Source organism: Natrix helvetica, assembly GCF_964273705.1.
Source record: "Natrix helvetica genome assembly, chromosome: 2".
Classification (NCBI taxonomy): Eukaryota; Metazoa; Chordata; class Lepidosauria; order Squamata; family Natricidae; genus Natrix; species Natrix helvetica.
Genome location: NC_138552.1, coordinates 273,034,832 through 273,054,480, shown reverse-complemented (window position 1 = coordinate 273,054,480; position 19,649 = coordinate 273,034,832). Strand labels below are relative to the sequence as shown.

At 43.8% G+C, this 19,649-nt stretch overlaps 1 protein-coding gene across 1 annotated transcript in view; it reads left to right on the top strand.

The window, feature by feature from the left end:
- The first annotated feature begins 14,689 nt into the window (after window positions 1-14,689).
- STX1A (syntaxin 1A) overlaps window positions 14,690-19,649 on the top strand; it is an 86,207-nt gene continuing 81,247 nt past the window's right edge. The window contains exon 1 of the mRNA XM_081944001.1: window positions 14,690-14,806. Coding sequence (XP_081800127.1) covers window positions 14,777-14,806 — 30 coding nt within the window. The 5' untranslated portion in view covers window positions 14,690-14,776. The remainder of the gene's footprint in view (window positions 14,807-19,649) is intronic.

Below are 19,649 nucleotides of genomic sequence, written 5' to 3'. Positions count from 1 at the left end.
CTAGGGCTCTGACTCCAATAGCAGTCTTTATAGATCAACCTGATGTGGTTCTGCCTCCTTGATGGGTGGACACAAAGAGTTGCCAGGAAAAATTAACACTTTGTTAGCCAGTACAAGGGTGCCTTCGGATAGCCAGAGGCAATGCAAAACAGCTCCAGATAAGCTGGCTAACTTTTGATACTGGTGCTTATGCCTTTAATAGCAATCTAATCTTCTATCATTAGTGGGGCCATAATGTTGACTTCTCTGCTATGAAAAGAAGATTCGCTTACTGATTTCTGCAGGTGAAATGGCTGCTAAAGGCCAAAGGACTCAACATGTTCCCCCTCTCCCTCCCCAGTCGGTTGGCAGTTTAATCTGGGTTGGATTGGCAATTATAGTTGTCTCATATTGTTGATGATGATAGAAAAACCCCTAAACTGATTTATAGACATATGCGCATAATCCCACCACCAAGCAGAGCTGTCAATGAGCTGGCAAAACAGACTTTGTTTGCATTGGCTAAGAACTGCTGGGAGCATGTGCAGGAAAAGGGAGTTGTGTGCTGTGTTTACCCAGTACTAATGCATCCCCCACCCCCACCCCAGCGTTCCCAGCAAGCAAACACAGATTAAGAGGCAAAAATAAGTAAAATCATAGCAACCTATGCGCGGCACAGTATGAATCAACATAAAAAGCTATGTTCCCGGACCCTAGAAAAACAGCAACAACACAAAGGCAGCAGGGGTTCTTTCCGGCCTTTGCCAAGATGGGGGAGGGCCATATGGTGCGCAGGATACTCGCATGAGACATGTGGAGCCTAATCATAGACAGACACATGGTCAGGGTCATTTTGGCTATATTCGCACAACATGCTTAACTTGATGGCTGACTTAACCTATTTTCTGTGTTTGCACACAATATAGGAGACCCTAAATCAAATTGGCTGGATTTATACAATATGGTAAGCAGCAAAAATTAACCTAGTGTAACACTAACCAAGGTAGCATATTGTGTGAATATAACTGCTGGGTTTGTAATCGGGTTAAGGAATTGATGAAAAGTTGTGGGAGCCGCACATTTTTCCGTCTCAATGCAGGCAGTCCTTGATTGACAATCACAATTGGAACATGAACATCTGCTGCTAAGCAAGATGGTCGTTAACTGATCACGTCTGATTTTATCACCTTTTTTTGCAATACTCATTACGGGAGTCGCCATGGTCATTAAGTGAATCCATCTTTCCCCATTGTCTTTGCTTGTCAGAAATTATTGTGGCCCGTCGGCCGCCGGTCCCTCCAGCAGCCAAATCATATGAGGAGGCGGCTTGGGAATCAGGGTCAGCATCAAGGCAACCTGTGGGAGAAGAGGGAACGGAGCTGTCAGAGAGACACAGGCGGAGCCTGGGATGTCCGTCAGCCCTCAGATGGAGAGTAAACAGCCCCCAGGTTTGGAGGTGGCTGATGAAGAAGAGGAGGAACAGCTGGGTCCAGTGCCTGACGCACGGATGCACAGAAGGCAGAGGAGAGGAGAGCAGTGGACATCTATGGGCTGATCCTTGGGAAGGAAGAGCCACCACCACTAGCGGTGGGGATAAAAGGCAGGGGGTGGAGATGAATAGATGTGGCAGACATCTATTCATCTCCCTGCTGGACAGACTTGTTTGCCTGGGTTGAGAGTGGAACTTTTTCCTGGGGCTGCAGGTGCTCCTAATAAAGGAATCATTGATTAAACGACTCTTGTTTGGGGAGCTGGGTCAGAACAGAAACAAGCAGGGAAAATCACAAGTAGTAATCATGTGACCTGGGACACTTTGTAAAGACACGCCAGTTGCCAAGCACCCAAATGTTTATCACATGACCAGAGGGGCTTGGAAATGGCCCAAAGTGCAAGCACTGGTCATAAGTCACAAACTTACCATATAAATGCACAGTCTACATCTGCCTTTGAAGCTTTTTTTGCTTATTGCCCCTTTCAACTGACTGAATTTGGCATGATTGGGTGCCCTAAATTGAGCAGCCCCTTGTCAGTGACGCTGTTTTCACCATTGCCAAAAAGACATTGTTTTCAATAATAGAAACGAATCTCAGGTTTTATTTTGGGACAATGGACAACTCAACCACTAGGGGCAGCAGAAGATCTGAAGTCGTCCAACTGGCACCGTCAAAGTCTGCGTAGGAGAAGGAACCACCTTCCTAAAAGAATGAATTGCAAAGCAGTTCTTTAATCCCTAAAGCTTTTCCTCCTCTAATTTTTGCTCCACAGCAAGCAAAATTAAAGGGTTGCCGTTGTTCCCCAACATGGAAATGTCTTGACAAATGGGAGACCAACTGAAGCTCTCGGTATAGAGCTTTCAAGGTAATAACCAGCATTTTAAATTGGGCATGGAAGCCTACTGGTAACCAATAAAGGGACTTCAGGACTCGTGTTATTTTTCCTGGCAGGGTACTCCTATCGATAGTCTAGGCACCACATTCTGCACCAACCTTAGCGTCTGGGTCATCTCCAAAGGCAGCTCCGCAAACTATGCATTATAGTAACCTAACCAGATGGTGATCAAAGCATGAGTTACAGTCAGAGTATCTTGGTCAGCGTTATAAGCTGAAGTTGAAGAAAGTTCCCCCCTGGCCATAGCACTTACTATTTTAACAAAAGCTGAAAGACAAGAAGGACAAGGAGTCACAACCTATTCCTTCATGGGGAACCCAGAGTAACTGTTGGGACTGGTGTTATTGGATTACACAGCCATTCATTAACAAAGGCAACTCCATTTAGATAAGACAGGGGTTAGCAATCCATGGCTCTGGAGCCGCATGTGGCTCTTTCATCCCTCTGCTGCGCCTCCCTGTTGCTGGTTGGCTCCACAATTGATAGGGATTTCAGTTAGGACAAGTAGAGGAAAAAGGATGCCACACTAGGAGGAGACTCTATGGTGTGTGTGTGGGGGACTGGACTTCCGTTCGGATCCAGAATTGAACGGGGGGCTTCCGGTTAGGACCTTTGTGGCTTTTTCAGTGTTTAAGGTTGCAGACCCCTGAGACAGGATTTGACACAAGCTTGTTTCATCCCATCCACATTCTCATAGGCTCCAGGTACTGGTGCCAGACTTCTTATGGGATCTCCAGTCCAGCCCAGGAGACATTATATCAGTAGATGTCATCAACATATTGATGATACCACACTCCAAATGGACAGATGACTTTCCCCAGCAGTTTCATATAGACATTAAATAATATGGGGGAGGGCACTGAGTCATGGGGAACCCTCACTTGAGATCCTAGGAAGATCAAGCTTTGCTCCTCATTACCACCAACTGGAACCACTCATTCAGATCAGAGCAGAGCCACCACAAAAGGACATTCCCAACTCCCAACCCTTGTAGATGAGCTAGAATGACACTAGAGTTTTTCGTATCAAATGCCACTTGAAAGGATGATAGAACCAAGAAGACAACCCTCAAGGCATCCAATGCTATTTTAGCCACGTGCCCAATCCTGAATCCTCATTGCAGATCATTCATCCTCATAACTTAATGAAGGGATATCTATCAAACTAAACCTGCATGCATCTCCAGTAATGGCCCATGGAATCTTTCAGGACTCCTGCTGCCAAGATACAAATGAATTGCCCTCCTTTGGAACTGCTCCCCTCCATTAGCATCAATGGCCTTACAGAGAATGCCCCACAACTAGCGGTGGCCCTTAGTCTTCATGGCACATACACACACCCTTACTATGCATATCCTTTTTCTCAATCGATTTGCCCAACGATCCCCTTTCCAAGCCCTTAAAACAGCTTCCATCCCTTCATCTCCTGGCCGCACATTCCATACTAAACTGATGATCAGTTGAGCAACAAGAATAACAACAACAACAGAAACGTGGTTTCTTTTCGCCTGTTCTGAACCTGCTGTTGTTTCTCTTAAGAAATGGTGGGGGGGGGGGGGCACAGAGGGAAGCAGATGGCAAGCAGAGGCACAAAGCAGTGGGGTGAGGAGGGAACCACCCTCCAGAGCAGCTGTGGGGGCGTGATTTCCAATGAAGCTCCTTTGTCAGGAAGGTACAATGGTCTGTCACCCTGGCGAAAGCGAACGCCAGGCAGGCCTTCCCTATCAGGGCAGACGCCAGGCTCCAGAGTTATCATTACACACGACGTTGCTATGGCACCCTGTGGAAACGGCCCCCCGGTGAGGCCATAGGGTGCGTCAGCAGGATGCAAGAGAGCTGCCTGAGTGAAGACCGGGCCTAAAAATACATCCAGGAGAAAATCGGATGTGCCCCTTTCTGTGTCTCTCGAGAGGGAGCCTGCAGGGGACCCAAATGATAGACAAGAGATATAGAGGCATAGAAAATACACAAGGATCGCCGACTGAAAGACACTATACATTTTTTGTCTGGTGTGGGGCAGGAAATCAGGAGTTTGCAAATAAGGATACATGGAAGGGGGGACACCCCAGTGGTCAATGACCTCACAGACTCTTCTTTGGCATTCAGACTCTTTTTTCCCCAGGCTCCACAGATTGTGCAACAAATCTTTGCAGAACAGCGACTTGCTGTTAAAAAAAAAAAAGCGAAATAGCATTCAGAGTTGTCAACATGTTTGGCACATATATTTTCATCACGAAACCAAACCCTGAAGCTTCAGTACATCGGCAGAGTCTCCCTTTCCCCTGGTGACATTGCTTTGTCATTGCCCCCTGCAGCGGCCCTCAGTCGCCATAGGAGGAAGGGGGGGGGGGAGTTCTTAAAATGCCTGAAGAATGTTTTCATGCAATGCGTGAAACCAGCCAGTCAAGCCATTTGTTAAGCGAATCGCCCCAGTTGTTAAATTAGTAATATGTTGAAGTGAATCTGGTTTCCCCATTGACTTTGCTGGTCTGAAGATCACAGAAGGTGTCAAACAACCAAATGTAAATCATGTGACCATGGGGATGCCCCAATGGTTATAAGTGTGAAAAATGGTCTTAAATCACTTTTTTTCAGTGCCGTTGTAACATCAAGCATCATTAAGTCAGGGGTGTCCAAACTTGGGAATTTTAAGACTTGTGGACTTCAACTCCCAGAAATGGATGAGTTTTTTGAGCAGGTGATACATCCTTATTTCCTATTTATTATTTAGTGTATGGCATGTCATACATGGACTTGCAACACATATGAACATTTCACCTATATCAGGGGTGTCCAAACTTGGGAACTTTAAGACTTGCGGACTTCAACTCCCAGAATTCTGGGAGTTGAAGTCCGCAAGTCTTAAAGTTCCCAAGTTTGGACACCCCTGCATTAAGTGAACTCTTGTAAGCCGAGGACTACCTGCAATAGTTTTCGTACCTTAAGTATTTATGACATTTACACCAGAGGTGGCAAGAGGCTCCGCCCACCAACCCGGACGCTTCTGTGCAGAAACGGCATGCGCACACGCACACACGCACGCACATGAGCAAACCAGTAGTAAAAAAATTGGAAACCCACGACTGATTTACACCTTGCCTTAAATTTAAGGAACTGACAATTGTTGGAAGAAATGTCCATCTGGGTTCAGTTCCAAGTGGGGAAAAAAGACACTGGGTTCATGGAAGTTGCTTGGAAAGAAGGTTTTAATGGTGGACAGGACCACGTGGTTTGAGGTCCTGGGGGGAAAAGGGGATCACATGCCTTGGGTGAAGAAGGGGAAAAAAGGGCAGAGATGCTGAGAGGGCCCTGGTTTTATGCCCTCTATGGGCCCCACCCCAGAGTTTCTCGTTCCTGTGTAAGAAATGTATTCTGACCGGTGGTCAGACTCCCAGGGTGTGTGCGCGCAGGGGTAACTCTGTAGGCTGTCTCCCAGGCTTGTTTGACTTGCTGGGTGATGATGTAATCTTCCCAGATGCCATAGGGTGAGATGGGTAAAAGGCTAATACTATCATGTCCTGAGGTCCATGCCTTAATCCCATCACCCTGGAACTGAAGGAGGGGATCTTTGTTATGTAGAATAGACTGGCTCAGGCCTTAATTCACAAAGGTGAGGGCAGCTCACTTTCTGCCTCTCTTGACTTTCTACTTCTCTTTTTAAGCGAAATAGTCTGCCTTTTTAATATTTCCTAAAATATTTCATTTCTCTAGGAGAGGCGTGGATTTTAACTTCCAACACAATAAAGTAAAGGAAATGGCTGTATTCATGCAATATATTTAACTAAGTCAAGTAAAGCACAAGCAGACACAACCTGCTAACCTCATTTAATGTTAGCAAGGTTAGCATTCTGTATCTTAGTGTAAAACCCTACCCTGTTTAATTTATTGTTCAGTTTGATGAACAAACCCCAGGAAAAAAGGGTTTAGCCTCTGTACTAAATGTAAACATAACCAGTGAGTTCTATTGAACGGGAGCTTAAACCTGGGTTTCTCCAGAGAAAAAGACATGCCTGACAACATTGCTGAATTTTCATCAGTTCTGGCTGGAACAAGGGACCTGACAACTGAATCCTTCTCCTCTCTAATCTTGACATGGTATATCTAGCACCTAAATTACCTGAATTCAGTCTTTAGTTTCAACTCAGAACTGATTCGCAATGCAAACCCTTGGTTTTAAACAACCAGACATTTATTCTTACTCTTTTTATACCATCTGCATGAAATTCTGAAGAATCTTATAATTGCAACACTTTTATGTTAATTTGATTGGCCCCAATAAATGTGTTACTCAGGTATGATTTTCAGTTTTTCTGCTATTGAACATTATGGTGATGATTGTTCTTTATTCCTAAGATTGCGAAGCTATATAACAGCAGTGGGCAAGATGGTAAGCTCAAAATGTAGAAGTTAGAATCTCCTGCATGCACTCTCAGTTCATGAGAATATTCACAACAAACTGAGATTATTTTCAGAATTACAGCTTGCTACAACATTCCGAGATCTGATCTGATGTAGGTATGTCAATTACAGCGTTTGTGTGATGACATAGTCACTTTTCATAATTATTTCTCATCCTTCTTGTAGGTGTCCACGCCATTTACACATGCATGTAGGATAATTTCAAAGATAATTAGGAAGAAATGCTCAAAAAGGCATTGAGGGCATGGGACTTTATGTGCAGCATTTCTTTAACAAGGGAGACCAAGACAGTATAAAATTTGTAGAAGTGGAAAAAAAGCAGCCTGCAATTTAAAGGCAAATTAAGGCACCTGCTGAGAAGGAAAAATGATTCAAAGGATGGCTTTTTGAAAATAGGGGATAGACCCAGTTAGTAAGGTAGAGAAGAGGAAGACAAAACAATTTCTTGACAATCAAGAAATGGTTAAGACCTGGTTGTGCCAGCAACCCACGGAGATCCCAGGGATAGAAGTATTTGTGAGGTGGCTCTGTTAACAACCCTTTGTTATTTCTTTTTGTTTGGGGAGGGGGAGTTAATATAGTTTTAAATGGTGATATTTATTGCTCCTATCTTTGTTGTATGCCGTCCAGAGTAGCTTTTGGTGAGATGGTCAGTTATATAAATTACATACATAAATTTTATTTTGTGAATATTTTTTTTGCCGCCTATCTCATCTTGGGGAAATTCTAGGCAGAGTGGAATGAATGGAAAGGGGTGGAATTATGCAAGGACTGTAAGGCAGCAAATTCAGCAAGCAAGAAGGAAAAGAAAGGCTGAAAATGGGGAAGAAAGTGGGAAAGCTGGGGGAGAGGGGAAATAGTTGATGGTTTTGATTTTAGAACTGGAAGCAAGAAACAAAGGCTCAAAAAAAAAAAGATGAAAAGATGATTTTACCATTAGTCAACTTATTTAATCAATTTATATGGACAACCAACTCACAATCAAGACTCTGAGCCTCTAACTTAGTATTTAAATCGAAATGGCAGCAATATGTACAACAAGGATGGGTGCACCACCCCTACTGCAATCCCACTGACTATATCCTGTCTGAAATGAATCCAGGTTAATTTGTTTCTTCCAGGGTCTTCTGAAGCTGCAAACCAACCACCTATATAGGGAAGGTTGGAGACTGGATAAAGATTGTCATGAGATTGTCATATTTAAATAGGGGTGGCTTTAATTCCTTAGGACTTGTGTTTATACCAGGGGTGGGGTATGGTTTTTTTTTTTACTGCCGGTTCGCTCTGGGACATGCTTGGGGCACGCGCATGCGCAGTAGTGAAATAATGGCTTCTGCGCATGGGCAAAAACCAAGATGGTGCTGCCTATGCCACCGCCGATAGAACTGGTTTGGAGGCGTGGCGGCCGAGTTACTACCTACTCGGGCGAACCGGTCCGAACCGGTAGGAACCCACCTCTGGTTTATAGCAACATTATATCATGGAAAATAGTGGTAAAAAAATAAATAAAGCTACGGAGAATGATGAAAAGTTCCTTCACATAGATGCCGTGAATAAATAAGAAATCAGGATTGAAAGCTACCATGGTAGAAAAATGTCATAAGGATAAACAGCTGAAAACATTTTTAGAAAGCATCATGCGTGGATTCTACAGGGCTGCCCACTAGATTTTCAACTCCCAGAAGTCAGGAAGAAACTCACAAAAGCACATTCATTTTAATAAAAGGAAGCACCTTTTCAGAGTGTGAAAAGGTGCCACCAGATGCCTATTTTTAGATACAATTGACTAACATGATGCCCTTCTACGATTTCTAAAATGCCCAGGTGGTGGCAGAATATCCAGGAAACATCTTTCAAACAGGTTATACTTTCTCTTGAGCTTTGGCCAACTCACCTGAAAGGAACATACTATACATGAAAGGAGTTGTGTGCTCAGTGACCAGTTTTAAATTCAGTTTGACAAGCAGATCTCAACTGGGGCTACTGTGGTATTTCTATTTACCAGTGCTTCCCAAAAAATTAGAATAGAATAGAATAGAATCTGGAAGAAATCTTGGAGGTTTTCTACATCAGAAAGTCCTTACAGTATTTAAATGTCCCCGTTGGGATTGAGTGGGGGGTTCAAGTGTCATTGCTCAAAGAAAAACCATTTTTACCCAATTGGGGATAATTTACCAAGGTCTGGGAAGCACTGATTTCCACTGCATTATGATTTTTCTGGTCATTTCTCAAAACTGATGCCCAAAGAGGATAAAACAGGCCAGGCTACACCAATCAGTTAATAATCCTACTCATATAATGACCCAATGCCAGCCATTAAGCCAGAATCATAATTCTGTATTAATGCAAACAAATGTTCACATTGAGGAATATTACACCCCTTAATTTTCCCTAGTAATAAGCAACCAATTTCTCATTTCAGAAATCATGGCTCCTTGAATAGGATGTCTTTCAGCACAGACAGAGTGTATTTCAGTCGAGAACACTCCTTGACTTACAAAAGTTCACTTAGTGACCGCTCAAAGTTACAACAGCACTGAGAAAAGGGACTTCTGACCATTTTTCAGACTTATGACTGTTGCAGCATCCCCATGGTCAAGAGATTTACATTCGGATGCTTGACAACTGACTCACATTTATGACGGTTGCAGTGTGATCATGTTTTGCAACCTCCTTGACAAGTAAAGTCAACAGGGATACCAGATTCACTTAACAACCAGGTTGCTAATTTAACAACTGCAGTGATTCACTTAACAAAGGTGGCAAAGAAAGTCGTAAAATGGGGCAAAGTTCACTTAGCAAATTTTTCACCTAGCAACGTATATTTTGGGTTCAGTCAAATTGAGAAGTTTGAAGTTCAATCTGTTGTGAGAATCTTATCAATTATCTTAGCATGTTGTGTTAACAAGGCTACCACACTAAGTGATAAAATACTTTATTTGTTTGGATAGAAAATGTTTCATATGTTTTCTTAAATTGAGTGCAGCAAATACAATCTCAGTGTAATTATTCTCACACATTTTCTTTATAACTCTGTACAACCTAAGATTAAACTCAATCTTATCCAGTGATAAGTGGTACTCCTGTGTAATGTAATTTGAACTATTTATGTACGTTCAGCAAAATCTAAAAATGCACCAGTTTTCATCTAACACTTTCAAGCAAAACCATGGTTAGAACAACTTGCTTAAGAAGCAGTTCACAAAAGCTTTTGATGGTAATGTATAGTTGGATTAGCAGACTATGCAACCCCAGTCCTGTGACAAATAAATCATAACTCTATGTCAGTCTGTTGGAGTTTTCTCAGTGAATCATGGTCAAACCTGCTTAGCATGTGTGAACCTAGTCATGCAATCCATCATATTTTCAGAACTTTGAAAATGGGCCATAATATTATATAAGAACCCCATAAATGAATAAGACATAGCAAGAGAAAGGAAGGCATTAACTTCTCTCTACCTACAATCTATTGGATTTAGATGGAAGGCTCCTTGAGTTTAAGATTTGGTATTTTTTTCATTTTTGTTGCATTAATAACCCATTTCTCCAGAAGCTAAAAGAGGCACACCTAACACATTCTTTTTATCTTTGTCCTCCCAATTCTCTAAGGAGATAGTTTGCTTTTAACTCTCACCCTCATCTGTCCAGCAACAGTAATTCATGCAACATCATCTTAATCAAGTTATTATAATCCCATTTTGGGTTCCCATAGAAATTGAACCACAAAGTAACCAAGTAGATGGGGTTGCTGTAACAGGCTAAATGGGGGGGGGGAGGGGGGAGGGAAAGGTAAAATGATTAAAAGTAAAATTAATATGTTGTTCAATGCAGCTGCCAGATTTTTAATTGACCTGATTAAATGTGTTCTGTGACCGCAACTGCAGAGTTTCACACCTGACTGGGAATTTGAATCTGGTCTCCTCAGTCCTATTCCCACAGGATGAATTTACATATTACATTAAGCTATAGCTTGTTACACTACGGCACACAGAATAAACTACAAATGGCGAGATGCACTTAATACACCAAGCCATAAATCAGTGCTTTCAACAGAAGCTGGGTTCATGAGATCCTAAGCCACAAGCAAACTTGACATACGATGGGTGACCCATTAATCCATAAAATTTAACTAGGGTTTATTCAACTGACACACTTTTAATGGCTTGCCTAATATACTAAAACACAAACTTAATTACATAGGCAAGGTTCGTACACATGGTAAGTTTAAATGTAATTGGAATGTTTCAGATTCAATGTCGTATTTCAATAGCGATTGGAGTTGTAGATTGGAGGTTTTTTTCAACGGTTATTTTTGTGCTTGTTATTTTTGCTCTACATTGCCCATGGTTACATTGTTTGAGCTGGTTGGCTTGATAAATCCAATAAATAAATAAATAAATAAATAAGAGGATATTCATTTTCAGAAGGACAGCAAATAGTAGTAAAATCAACTTCTTCTTGTTGTTGTGCCATATCCATCATCGGACATTGGCTATCATGTTGGCAATCCTGTTTTTGTCAACAGCCGCATGAAAAGGTACTGCTGAGTTTTGTGCAAACCAGTAAAATCAACACATGTAAATGACTTATATAGAATAGAATAAATTTAATTTGTTAGCCGCTCCCTCTCCAAAAGGACTCGGGGCGGCGTACAATAAAAACCCATACAAATATACATATACATACAATACATATACACATACATACAAACACATACACGTACATGTACATGGAGGAGGTAACAATCGTTAAATGCATACAATAGTAATAATAGAATTAAAATTAACAATTAAAATACCCTCAGTTAAAATTACAAATTTAAAAAAGACTGTCAGGAGCAATGGGATAAAACTATGGTTGAGCCAGGCCAGCTAATTGGAAAAGGTGGGTCTTGAGCTTTACAAGGAGCGGAGATCGGAGGTAATCCTGATATCAAGGGGGAGGTCATTCCACAGGGCTGGGCCCATCACAGAGAAGGCTCTGCTCCTAGGCGTCGCCCCCCGACAATGTTTAGTGGACGGCACCTGGAGAAGTCCCTCCCTGTGCGAGCGGATTGGTCGCAGGGATGTATGGGGCAGGATGCGATCCTGCAGGTAACTAGGTCCTGTGCCATGGAGCGCTTTAAAGATCGTAATCAGAACCTTGAAACGCACCCGATAGACCACAGGAAGCCAGTGCAGCTCGCGCAGGAGAGGTGTTACATGGGAGTATCTAGTACTCCCCATAATCACCCGCGCGGCCGCATTCTGGACCAACTGCAGTCTCCGAGTGCATCTCAAGGGAAGCCCCATGTAGAGAGCATTGCAGTAGTCTAGGCGAGACGTCACCAGCGCATGGGTGACTGTGCGTAGGGCGTCCCGGTCCAATAGGGGGCGCAATTGGCGCACCAGGCGGACCTGGTGGAACGCCCCCCTTGCCACGGCTGTCACATGGTCGTCCATGGACAGCCGGGCATCCAGGAGGACGCCCAAATTACGCGCCCGCTCCATGGGGGCCAGTTGCTCGCCCCCAATGGCCAGAGATGGAAGCAACTGGTTGAACCGGGGGGCCCGGAAGCCACAGCCACTCCGTCTTGGAGGGGTTGAGTTTGAGTCGGTTGTCATCCATCCAGACCCGTACGGCTTCCAAGCACCGGGACATCAGACTTGCACACAGAAACTCAGTAAAAGACTCATAAACCTACTTATCTGTTAGATATCTACAATAGCAACTATGGTTTCCACCAAGGTCCTCTGTTCCGGCGGGAACAGAGGTTTGATTCTATTGGTCGAAAGATCTGACAGCTCCCTATAAAAGGGCTGCTGTCAGACTCAGGCTTTTGCTGGATTGTTCACACTTGTATTAAATAAAGAGCTGTTGTTACTGTTAGCCTGTGTCTGCCCATCCATTACCCAATCTAACGTTATCCTTCTGCAACTCTGAGAAGTAAGATGATGCTTAGATTTTAGTTTATAAAGGAAGAGGAATAGAGTACAATAGCAAGGAAGAAATTTTTTAAAGACTTTGAATTGCGGAATTCTAAGAGTTCTGGTTTGCTGTCATATGCAAATAAGAAAAATCAGATTTGTAAAGGAATTCTGTGTCCTTGGCCACTTGGAAAAGCTCTGTTAGCAAGTGGAGGAACATGAATGGGATTAGTCTCCCATGATCCAATTATAATTGTTATAATTCCTTTGCCGTATTTGGTTTGTCTTACTCAATTGCACAGAACGGGATCTTCCCTGCCTCTAGTCAATTTTATTCTGCCTTTGTTAATATTGAGCAATCCACTTTTTTCCAGCAAGGAAAGAGGGAGGAATAGTTGTTTAGGGGTGGGAATAGTTCATTTATGTCTAACCGCAGTGGTGGGTTCCTACCAGTTCGGACCGGTTTGGCCACACCAGTAGTGGTATGGCAGCCTGGGTTGCTGGAACTGGCAGCGCCCCCGAACTGGTTCCCGTCTCTTTTGCCGTCGCTGGCATGTTTTTGCGCATGCACAGAAGAGTTTTCAGTCAACTGTGCATGCGCAGCAATGCGCAAGTGAAGCAAGCAGCGTGCTCGCAAAACACCCTCTCAGTGAACCAGTAGTAAACCAGTTAGGAACTCACCACTGTCTAACAGAGCTACATAAAATAGGGAACTGAACCTGGTCCCTGTCAGGTTAGCAAATAAACTCCCATCTCATTTCAGCCTTAATAATATGTAAATAAAACCCTGCTGAGATGCTTTTAGACTTTTGTCTAAAACCTTTAGTTTAAATGGTTTAAACTTTTGTTGTTAGAAACCTTTTTTGAAATCCACCTGTAATTTGCACAGCATGAACGGAACTAGGGAACTGGAGCCCTCTTCAATTTATCTTTAATTGGAAGCTCCAGTTTCAATCCAGTGTCACTTGTTCTGAAATAAGCCTTATTGCACTGAGTAGGACTGGGAATAAACCGGCATCAGGTCCAGCCATACACTTGATTGGTGTATGGCTGTTTGGTCGCTTGGATGTCTCTGAGCATGTTTAGAGTGCATAGCAATGGTGGGATTCAATTTTTTTTAACTACCTGTTCTGTAGGTATGGCTTGGTGGGCATGGCATGGCATGGTGGGCATGGCTTGGTGGGCGTGGCAGAGAAAGGATACTGTAAAATCTCCCTTCCCTCCCCACTCCAGGGGAAGGTTACTACAAAATCCCCATTCCCTCCCTATCAGCTGGGACTCGGGAGGCAGAGAATATATGGGAGCGGGGCCAGTCAGAGGTGGTATTTACCAGTTGTCCAAAATACTCAAAATTTCCGCTGCGGTTCTCCAGAACTGGTCAGAACCTGCTGAATACCACCTCTGGTGCATAAGGAAAAGATGACTGTACAGGTAATCCACACCGTATGACTACATTTCAGCCCAAAATGTCTGTTGCTAAGTGAGGCAGTTGTTAAGTAAATTTTGGCCTACTTTACAACCTTTCTTGCAACAATTGCTAAGTGAATCACTGCAATTGTTAAATTAGTAACACAACTGTTAAGCGAATCTGGCTTCTCCGTTTACTTTGCTTGTCATAAAGGACATGAACCTGGGATACTGCACCCGTCGTAGATATGAGTCAGTTGCCCAAATGCCTGATTTGTGATCACGTGACCATAGGGATGGGGCCGCGATCCTAAGGGTGGAAAATGGTCGCAAATTACTTTTTTCCAGTGCCGTTGTAATGTTGAACGGTCGAGGGCTCCCTGTATTCGCGTCCAGGTGGGAATTACCCCATCGTCGAGCGAATGCAGCGACTGTACACGTGGGAGTCCGTCGCCAGCACGTGGAATAGGAAGCCTTTCCCCCCACTCGCGCCCACCGCAGGAACATCGTGGCCACTTGCAGCCCCGTCGAGTGGGCGGGGAAGGAGGGGCCGCCGCCTCCGACGCGCCAGCACCGGCGCATGTGCCGCCTCCCGCCCTCTCTCCGCTCCTCCCCTGATCGCCCGCCCGGTGCCGGAGAGAGAGAGCCGAGCAGCGCAGCCCAGGAGAAGCGAGCGCGATGAAGGACCGGACGCAGGAGCTGCGCACAGTGAGTAATTCGGACTGAGCGGCTGAGGCTGGAGGGTCTCCCCGCCGGCCGGGAGGAGGGAAACGGGAAGGAGGGCGGCGAGACGGCGGCTTTTGCGCGGCAACAGGCGGCTCTCCGCCCGCCTTGCTCTCCGACAGCTGCTTTTCTTCGGTACCCGGAGGGACGCCCCGTCAATGGGAAAAGCGAGCGAGCGAGCGAGCGCTTAGGAAGAGGGCGGGCGGGCGAGGCTGCAGTGGCTACCATCTCCTTTTTCTGAAGCTGGGCGCGCCTGTATCATCTATCTGGGGAGGGGCGCGCGGCGAGGGGAGGGATGCTGCTCTCCTTTCCCCTATTGGCGTGAGAGGGCAGAGATTTGGGGTCAGAAGGGGTGGTGGGCTTCCTTCCATTTCGGTATCTTTTCAGCGAGTGCCTTGTCTGCGTGCGCGGGAGGCGGGGGCGGGAATGTCTTTGGCAGCCGGTGGGGTGACTTGCAAAGAGGAGGATGGATGGATCAGGAAGGGATGGATGGAGTGAAGGAAGACCTGGAACAGCAAGTGTGGGTTTTCTGGTGGATCAATTGATGGTGGGAATGTGATCCCCGGCCTGGATTCACCTAGGCTTAAAAACTGTAAAATAGCCTACCCTGCTGTATTAACCTAGCCATTGTGGTTGATTTGGGGGCTATGTGGGACGAGAACCCTGAAAAATTAACCGGAAACAAGGTTCACTTAATGAATGATGGCTGTCCTATGAACACAGTTATAAAGAGAGAGAAGTGGAATGAAGCAAGGGAGAGGATGCACTAAATTGAGGGTTGGACAACTCAAAAGGATGTAAGGATGAAGGGAGTTTGGGCAAAAGACACTTTGCTTTTACAAGAAGTCTTTGACTTAACAATCATCCTTTTAGTAGCTGTTTCAAAGTTACAATAGTACTGCGGTTGCAACAGCACTGAAAAAAGTGATTTACTGCCTTGTATGTCAAATTTTATAATCAAAATTTGCATGCTTGGAAACTGGCATGTATTTACAATGGTTGCAGCATCCTGAAGTCACCATTTGTGACTTTCCCAGCTGGCTTCCAACAAGCAAAGTCAGTGAGGGAAGCCAAATTTGTTTATTGACTGCGGGATTCACTTAACAACTGCAATTCCCAGGAGACCATAATGGATAGCACCACTGTGTGCTACCAAAACTGCACAAAAAGCATGGTATTCTTCCCCCCCGCCCCCCATCTGTTTTATTATCTTTATTTTGTTTAGACCCTGTTCTCTTGAAAATACTGATATGGCTTAATAGAGGATTGGAAGACCTGGACATATGTGGAATATTACTACTGTACATTCATGCAGATAACTAGGAATAGATTGTTAATTTCATTGCTGGCTAGACCAACCAAGAGTGGTTGAAACCATGAAATTACTTTGTTAGCAGACAACCCAGGGGATTGATTTATTCATAAATCTAATGGGTTGATTTTTTTAAAAAAAATTATGTAACTTTTGGAATGAAGGGGGAATTCATATTGGAATGTTATTTTTTGATTGGATAATGATAAAGATAAATTGTTACATAATTGCTACAATTCTGTTTGCTACCTGAGTGTCTGAAGTTGATGTCTCTTGATGTTTGGTTATGTAACAAAGCCTACTTGAACATAGAAGGTGCTTCTATCTAAGTGAGCAAATACAATTGTGGAATGAGATACGGAATGTTCAATGTGGAAAAAAAGAAATGAGGCAGACATGATAATTGGGTTCAAGGAACAAGAAGGGAAGTAACAGGAAGAAATCAAGAATTGTTTTTTTATGGCTATAGAAACTAGCATCAGAAGTAACAAGTGTGAGGAGGAGGAGCTACTTAGGTTTTGTTTAAATATAAGGAAAATCTTCCTGGTAAGATCTATACAACAGTAAAACAGTCTACCTATAGTAGTTGAAATGTCAGGCATTTAGCATATCTTGTGGCATAAGTCCACAACTCTTAAACGTAGAACATAGAATAATAAGGTCAGAAGGGACCTTGGAGGTCTTTGAGTTAAACCCCTGCTCAAACATGAGACTTGATATCATTCCAGAGAAATAGCTATTCAGTCTCTTCTTGAAAAGAAGGTAAGCCATTCCGCTGGTTAACTGTTCTGTCAGGAAATTTCTCCATAGTTCTAGGTTGGATCTCTCTCTTTAATGACCATCCAAAACAGCTGCATCATTTCCTAGGACCATGTAGTAGCTTTAGAGGGCCACATGAGGCAGGGGAAAAATACGGTTTCTTTAAAGAGTTACAGACTAATTTCATTTCAGATACTAAAGCACATATTTGGAATTAAATCCATAATGCTTCTGAACTCCGAAATATGCACTCTAGTTCTGGAGAGGGGCCATATAAAATCCAAGAAGCTATCAGAAAGAAGAAATCTTCCTTCAAATAATGGGATTTTTCCTAGATTAGAACAAACCCCCTATATATTTTGGCAAAAGCAATATAAACAGTCAGTAAAGATACAAGATAATATACTGACAGCCATATACAAAAGATAATTAAGACAATTTTAAAAAATCCATTTAATTATATTTGAAGAACGAATCTGACTAACCTGAAGCTTTAAAAGTAGAAATTGCAGAAAAAAAATATTAATGAATCATTCACTTCCGGTTTTGCTGCTGAGTGTACAAAAGATGCCTGGATGGCAGTTCAACAGAGGCAACAACAGATGAGATTATTATATATAAACTGGCAAATTAAAAATAATTCTCTGCTTCAGAATGCAAATATGAGATTGCTGACTTGAAAAATAAGCAACATAGAAAAAGATTGTTATGGGTTGACTGGAAAATAAACAGATAAGCACTCGTTTGTTTAATGGTTAAGGCCTCAGGTTAGAAACTGGAAGACCGTGAGTTCTAATCCTGCCTTAGGTGCAACATGAACTGGGGGACTTTGGGCCAGTCGTTCTCTCTCAGTACTAGGAAGGACTGAGGAAGTACTAGGAAGGAGACAATGGAAAACCAACTTCCAAAAAGTCTTGCCAAAACACTGCATGGATTTGTCTAGGTCTAGGCTAGGGATGGCTAAGCTTTTTCACATTGCGTGCCAAAAACGAGGGGAGCTCAGGAGGTTGTGCATTGGCATGCCCACAACCGTAATTCTTTTTTTTTTTTGCCAAGTTTTTTTATTTTTTTTTAACATACATATAATATAATCCAAAGTATACCATTACATCTTAACCAACATTTTTTGAATATTCAATAATATATCAATTCCTCTTGCCATAAAGCCTCGTCAATTTGTTCTTCTGCTTTCCATACACCATATTATAGTCTATTCCAGTGGTGGGCAACCTTTTTTTTCAACTGAGCCAAATCTCGCCAAAACCACGATTGAAATTTATTTTGAGAGCCACATTTTTAAAACCGAAAATACATAGGATGGTACACTGTTTTTAGTTTCAATAAACTCTGGCATTTGAAGCACGCAAGTCTTAAAGCTGTCAAGTTACAAGATCCTTGCATCCCTAACCCTTTAGGAAAAAAACCCCCAGGGGTCTTCAAACCTGACAGCTTTAAGACTTGTGGACTTCAACTCCCAGAATTCCTCCTCCAGTCATGTTGGCTCAGGAACTCTGGCATTGAAGCATGCAAGTCTTAAAGCTGTCAAGTTGCAAGACCCTCGCACCCCCAACCCTTTAGAAAAAAACCCAGGGTCTTCAAACCTGACAGCTTGAAGACTTGTGGACTTCAACTCCCAGAATTCTGAGAATTGAAGTCCACCAAGGGCATCAATCATATTAGCCTAGGGATCTGCAAAATTGACTCTTAAGACTGGTGGACTTCAACTCCCAGAATTCTGAGAATTGAAGTCCACCAGTCCTAAAACAGCCAACTTTGCAGACCTCTGTGTTAGCCCAAAGCCTGGCGCTGGGCGGGCCTTGCTCCCCCATTGGTGGAGCCCCAAGAAGCGAGGAGGGAGAAAAAGAGACGGAGGCGAAGGAGCTTCCCCCCCACCCCCTCCCAGCAAAAATCTAACCGGGGAGCCGGGCGGGCAGTAGCAAATTAGCCGATCACGCCGCGTGGGCAGTAGCAAATTAACCGATCACGCGGCGTGATCGGCTAATTTGCTACTGCCCGCCCGGCTCCCCAGTTAGATTTTTGCTGGGAGGGGGCGGGGGGAAGCTCCTTAGCCTCCGTTTCTTTTTCTGCCTCCTTGCTTCTCGTCCCCGCCCGACTTCAGGATCCTCCCTAATCATTGTGGGTCGAAAAGAAAAAAGGGAAAGGGGCACTTGTTTTGAAGTGCCCGAGAGGAGGGAGGGGAGCGGGCGCCCGGCACACAGAAGAGCCGCATTAAAATGTGTAAAGAGCCACATGTGGCTCGCGAGCCGCGGCTTGCCGACCACTGGTCTATTCCATCTTCAACCCTTTTCCTCCCCCTCTCTCCTCCTCCCTACCTCCTTTTTTCCCCTCTGCCATCTCTCTCTTCTCTACTTCCCCTTGCTCTCCCCCTCTCCCCTCCCTTCTTTCCACACTTCCCCTCTTTCCTTCTCTTGCCCTCCCTTCTACTTCCCTCTCTCCTCTCTCACTCTTTTCCCTCTCTTTATCGCCCTCCCAGTTTCAATTTTACATGGTGTATTTCCGCCTTTTAGCAAACCCCATGTAATATCAGTGGCATTAATAATTATATTCCAAAAAAACACTAATTTTCCTTTTAATGGTATACCTTTATACAAATTCCATTTGTTTCCTCTCCACCCACCCACCCACCCAACCTCTTTTTTGGCCGAAGTGCAAAACGGATTCAAGTTTTCAGCTATCCTCATAATACTGTTACGTAGTTATACATCAGTAAGTGCCCATATTTTTGGTCTCATGTTG